Below are 6,140 nucleotides of genomic sequence, written 5' to 3'. Positions count from 1 at the left end.
GTATATTGTTTTATAACATCTTTGAATTATTTTTTGGTATTTTAGTATTTCTGGATACGTGTTGTCAGTGTCACCAATTAAATAATATCATGAGCGTTGATACTTGCTGGGAATGGCTTGCCATGATATGTGCGATAAATGCCAATGCACCGACTCTCCTCTGATCAAAACCACTCTCTCTAGATAATATAAAAATAGTACTTCATAATTATCATCGATTTTATTTACGTGACAATGTTCTATCGAAATAAATTTTAAGAAAAAAAAAAAAACTTTAATATTTCAATCTTAACCATACAACAGATATGGATAAGTACAACAAATATATGTAAGTACTCCCTCCATTTAAAAAAGAATAACCTACTTTAACATAAAATTTATCAAAATATCTTTTAATCTTGTGGTTCTAAACATGTTATGTGAAAAGTTGAAATTAAAATATTATCAAAAAAGGAAAAAATATTATTCTTTTTTAAACGGATTAAAAAAAAATAGCTCATTCTTTTTTAAACGGAGGGAGTATGTAATTATTTTTGGAACGTATTAAAAGAAATGATTGCCACGTTACATGTAAAAATGGAACCGGAAAGCATTACATATTTTATTTAGTTTGCTGTTATTATTATGTAAACGATAGTATAATAGGATACTCCATATTATTGCAGCACACGTCCAGTCCGTCTGGTGCCCAAACAATACTCTTAATTAAGCAAGAAATATGTTCCCTATGGAAGAAAGGGGAAGAACTCTTACAAGTTACAAGAACGCAATAAATAAAATTAAAGAAGATTAGACTTACAAACACCTTAGTTTTTACTCCAACTTCTTGAGTTGATTTTTACTCAACTAATATTTCTATGATCATGTTCTTTGCTGAAGAAAGAAAGATGATTTTCTGTTAAAATACTTTTTCATTGAGTGGTCCTTCGAGAAACCTATCCCTCGAACTTCTTTTGACTTAATGTTTGGATGAAGTAAGAATGTCATTGAACACCTTCTCAATGTTCTCAAAAGCTGATCCTTTTGATTCTTGAGCAGAAATTTCAGCCAATATCTTCCATTCCATGGCCTTATTTTTCATCTTTTTGCCTTTCTCACCAACCATCAATTCCCTCACAAGGCTTTCCACTTCATCTCTCCTCACATTATTGTCAATTTCCATTCCAATATCCCATTTAGACACAGTAAACCAACAATTTGTCTGTTGTTCAGCGAAAAACGGCCAGCACATCATAGGCACTCCACTGGTAATGCTTTCCAGAGTCGAATTCCATCCACTATGAGTTAGGAATCCTCCTATTGCCGGATGGCTAAGGACTTCTTCTTGTGAACACCAACTCGCAAGCACTCCCCTGTTTTTAGTTTCTTCAATGAAATCGGGTGGAAGAATCGATTCATAACCTGATATAATGTCGGGTCTTATGATCCATAAAAACTCTTGCTGGCTATTTGCCAGTCCCCAAGCAAATTCAATAAGTTGATCCGGAGTCATAACGGTGATACTTCCAAAATTGACATAAACAACAGAGTCTGGTTTTTTATTATCAAGCCACTGTATGCACTCTGGCTCCTCTTTCCAAAGGCTCGATCCAAGCCCCTTCAAATTCTCGTCATCAACATGTTTGACGAGTAAATGCAAGGGGCCTATTGAGTACACTGGTGGAAGGAGAGTTCGGAGTGATTCAAGAACTTCACTCTCTAGTGTCTCGAAGGTGTTGAGGATAATCGCGGAAGCTTTTCTTGCTCGCTCTGTTTCTTGAAGGACAAATTCAATCATGTATTCATCTGGATTTGTAGTTCTCAAGAAACTTGGAAGATCTCTTAAACGTATATCTTTCATGCCCGGTATGCAATCCAATGGTGTATCTAGGTACCCATTCGTCAAGTCACTCGCATCTACAATTCCCCAAAAGAAACAGATCAAAACACATGCATATTTAAATGAAAGTTAGCTAAATACATCAAGAATTAAATCTATAAAGCAATAGCTAATTTTTTTTTCATCCGTCTAGTTTTGGTCGATAAAGTGAGAGGCACATGCAGCTAACGTTCTTTGAGTTTAATGACCCAGTATTTTTTATTTATTTTTATAAAAAAAGACCACTCTGTGCACGAAGTTACCACTATGTAGGGGATTTACCACTCTGTGCACGAAGTTACCACTATGTAGGGGATCCAAAAAAGAGATACCCGGTATTCTGATACATAACATAAATTTAATGTAAGTCAATAGATCAAAAGTGAAATGTGTTATATGTGTAACTAAGAACTCGTAAAAGCTCTGAATAAGTCTCTGGATAAACTATCAGGTGCTGATACTAGTTGGAAGTAGCAGGTACTCCCAAACACTGCAGTTACAAAAACAGAAACATGAATAATTCATTAGGAGGGGAGGAAATGTTTATACCTTTAAGTGGAGCATATCCTTTTTCAATAACAGTGGCGTAATGCATGTAACCTAAGAAACCACAAGCACTAGTTGTCCAGAACAGAACTTCAGGGACACCCAATTCTTGTGCAGCAGCTAAAGTGAAGGCCATGACACCATCCGAGACGATGCATGAGACGGGTGGCACGTTAGTAGTGGAAGTATCATTGAGCTTTGCAAGCAAATCCCTAAACGGACCCAAACAAGTTTTCGTTGTGGATTCACATAGAGAAGGTATGTCTTGTGTTGCATCAGCATCACAAGGTGGGAGTCCATCAGGAATGGCCTCGAATCGGAACGATGGAAGGCCATCGAGCGCATGTGGACCACGAGACTTAAGGAGACGCCTATGGTTAAATTCAGTGTTGACAAAAGTTACGTGAAAGCCTTTGTGATGAAGAATTTTGGCTAGTTTTAGCATAGGGTTAATATGGCCTTGGGCAGGGTAGGGTATGCAAACAGCATGTGGTTTTTGTAATTCAGCACCAATTGAACCCATTCTTCCAATATTTCTCTAATTAATTAATCGATCGAAAGGGAAATGCAATGCAATGAAATGAGATGAAACAAAGGATGTTTGTATGGAGAATTGAAGAATATGGAGACATATATAGATGGAAAAATGAAGTGTAAAATGTCAAAAAAGATGATGCCAGACTGTCATAAAATCTGAAAACTGCAATTTATTTGAATATGCTGGATGGCCGCTTTCAAGTCAAATATGACTTACTATATTATATATTATTTGTATAATAATAATAGTTATTCGTTATTAGTTCGATACCTCCATCATCAAACTTATCATGCAAATTCATCATTGGCGGCTTGAAATCTTGTACAAATTACTGGATAAGGAGGAGTCCGTGTACGTTATTTTTTCATCTTAGTAACACAAATAAAATTTAGATAGTTAATTATATTTTTAGATATTTTAAAGTATTAGTTATTATAATTTATATTAATTTTTATATTATAATTTATTATTTTAAGTTGTTAGATATCGTAATTTATAACATTTTCTTATTTAAATTTTTGTGGCATTGATAATCAATTATATTTTAAAAATAATTTAAGTTTTTTAATATTATAATTTATAATATTATTTCTTCTATTTTATTTTAAGTAACACTGATATAATTTCGAGAGTCAACAAATATCACGATTGATGTAGCGAAACAGACATGTCTTAAATGTCTCGTAATAACTAATTAGAAGTAATATAACAAAATTACTATAAAAAATACTTATAAAAAAAATATAAGTGGGTCTCATATAATATATCAGGTTAATTTCTAATATCAAGAGTTAATTTATCATTTTATGTCTATTTTACCTTTTTTTATTAAATATTATTAATTTTTAATACTTAGATGACTTATAATAATTAATTAGGAGTGATGTAGCAAACTTACGATTGAATCAGACATGTCAAAAAATTTATTTTACCTTTTTATTAAATATTGTTAAATTCTAATACGTAAATGACATATAATAATTAATTAAGAGTGATACAGTAAAATCATAAAGCACGCAAACATGTCGACGAACACCTGACTATTTTACCACCCTTCTATACAATACTAATTTTTTTATTAAATATTATTAATTTCTTAATACTTAGATGTAATAATTAATTAGGATTGATATAGTAAAATTACGATAGAATTAGTTAAAGCAGACATGTCATACATATCTATTTTATTTTTTTAATAAATATTATTAACTTTTTAATATGTATATGATACATAATAATTATAATTAAAGATGATATAATAAAATCGCCGAGCAAACAGGCATATCGGCGAACACCTGCCTACTTTACCAAAGCTTCTATATAGTACTAATACATGATGATGATAACATTGTTAATAATTTATAATTCTCTGGTTTAATTCATTTGTTTTACTCTTTTTATTAATCCATTTTAAATACATTGTCTTTCTTTTTTAATAATTTTTTAATTTGATTTTTTACATTGTGACATATTTAATGCCACAAAATTAAAGAACATTTTAATATATTTTAGTGCATATTTTAGTTTAATATCACACATTAAAAAAAAAAATTTACTTTTTTAAATTCTATGCGAAGTCAAAACTCGACAAACAAATTAAAATATCGAGTATATAGTACAAACTAAATAGATATATGGTCAGACTGTAGAATAATTTTAATTTTTATATTATCAACTCAACTGAAGTATGATTACACAAAATTAGATAAATAGAGATGGAAGGACACCAAATAATATCTAGGGAAACTCACTTACATTCCTGAATATTTAAGTGATATTACATTTTATTTCAACTATTTGATTAATTACATTTTATCGTGATTTTTTAAAATCGTGATACATATGTTATAAGGTGATACATATAAAAAGTGATACATTTAAAACTAATTAGATATTTATTTAAAGAAGTAACAAATTCTCTTTTATTCTGTGGAGCAAATCACACACAATCAGTTACACAATAAATTAACGAGATTCACAAAATCAGCAATACCCCCAATCAACTTTCAAATTTCAAACAATCGAGTCAAATTGAGTTTCTTCCTTTTTCCGTGTGATACATTTGATAAAAGTTTCCCGCAAAACTTACCTATATCAGGCAATTCTTTGGGTGCAAGGACAATATTTTGCTGCCGGAAACATGAAACACAACCGTTAGAACACTCACACTTTTCATCGATGATAAGTCGTAGCAAGTATCAAACAGCGCGAGTTGCCCGTCGAACGGCAAACTCCGAGTGTATTTCACGAACGTGTCACGTAGATCATTGTATGCACTGATCAGTAACCAAGTCACCGTCGTATTAGAATCAACAATTATTCCGCCGTTACCACTTCCGTCCACCTGAAACACCGAAGCCTAAATCGATAACATCTGATCGTTGACGCTGATTTCGATAAGTCCGACGTAGAAGTAAGTGCTCCTTCTCGAGTTACGTAGCAACGGGGTAATCACGAAGTTGCAGACTAGTACGACGTCGTCGACAGAAATGAATGAAAAAGAGGAGGCGAAGAGGAATTATTATTTAAATACGTAATACATTTAAAATTTGAATTATTATTTGGCAGTGGAGGATTACTATGTGATACATGTGAAAATTTGTGTGATACATTTGGTTGTATATCTATGATTTTTTTTGTTTCAAAAATAGATATTCAATATATATGATACATTTAGCATATTTGACATATAAGTTGACGTTTGAAATTTCTAGTTCATATTTAAAGAGTGTGAGTTTGAAATTTATATGATTCATATTTAATGCTTGTGAAAGTTCTGTGATTCATATTAATATTGTCTGCATTAGTTTTAAGAAGTTATCTGTTATATTAGTGATACATTTTTATAGTTGAAATAAATGTGTTGAGAAAAAACATAATTTAAAAGATGATATATTTATTCATATGTTAAATGTATCGCTCATTTATAAATGAATAAAAAAATATAATAGATGTAGAAACATTTAGGACATATGTATCACCAATAATCTGACCGCAAATATATCACTCATACATTGTCAATAAAATGTATCACCAATAATCTAACAGCAAAATGTATCACTCATACACTGTCAACAAATGTATCACCCATATACTGATAACAAAAGTATCATTCATATGAATCACCGTTACACTATGAAAATGTATGCAGAAAATTAATATTTTTATATATGTATCAAGCGGATTAACAAAATTCAT

At 31.2% G+C, this 6,140-nt stretch overlaps 1 protein-coding gene across 1 annotated transcript; it reads right to left on the bottom strand.

Moving 5' to 3' along the window:
- Positions 1–682: 682 nt before the first annotated feature.
- On the bottom strand, positions 683–3,082 carry LOC107863273 (7-deoxyloganetin glucosyltransferase). Its single transcript, XM_016709125.2, has 2 exons — positions 2,408–3,082; positions 683–1,896 (listed from the first exon to the last, which is right to left on the bottom strand). Exons 1-2 carry the CDS (start codon positions 2,925–2,927, stop codon positions 959–961), a joined length of 1,458 nt encoding a protein of 485 aa, XP_016564611.1. The 5' UTR covers positions 2,928–3,082; the 3' UTR covers positions 683–958.
- Between the last annotated feature and the right edge of the window lie 3,058 nt (positions 3,083–6,140).

The sequence above is a fragment of the Capsicum annuum genome, chromosome 3 (assembly GCF_002878395.1).
Source record: "Capsicum annuum cultivar UCD-10X-F1 chromosome 3, UCD10Xv1.1, whole genome shotgun sequence".
Lineage (NCBI taxonomy): Eukaryota > Viridiplantae > Streptophyta > Magnoliopsida > Solanales > Solanaceae > Capsicum > Capsicum annuum.
This window is presented reverse-complemented; position numbering and strand designations above follow the sequence as displayed.

What these genes read in the sequence shown, in the direction of transcription:
- LOC107863273 (XM_016709125.2), bottom strand. Translation starts at nt 2,927, where the DNA reads ATGGGTTCAATTGGTGCTGAATTACAAAAACCACATGCTGTTTGCATA. An exon ending in AGGATATGCTCCACTTAAAG is followed by an intron (nt 1,897 to 2,407) that starts GTATAAACATTT and finishes GGGGAATTGTAG; the next exon opens with ATGCGAGTGACTTGACGAAT.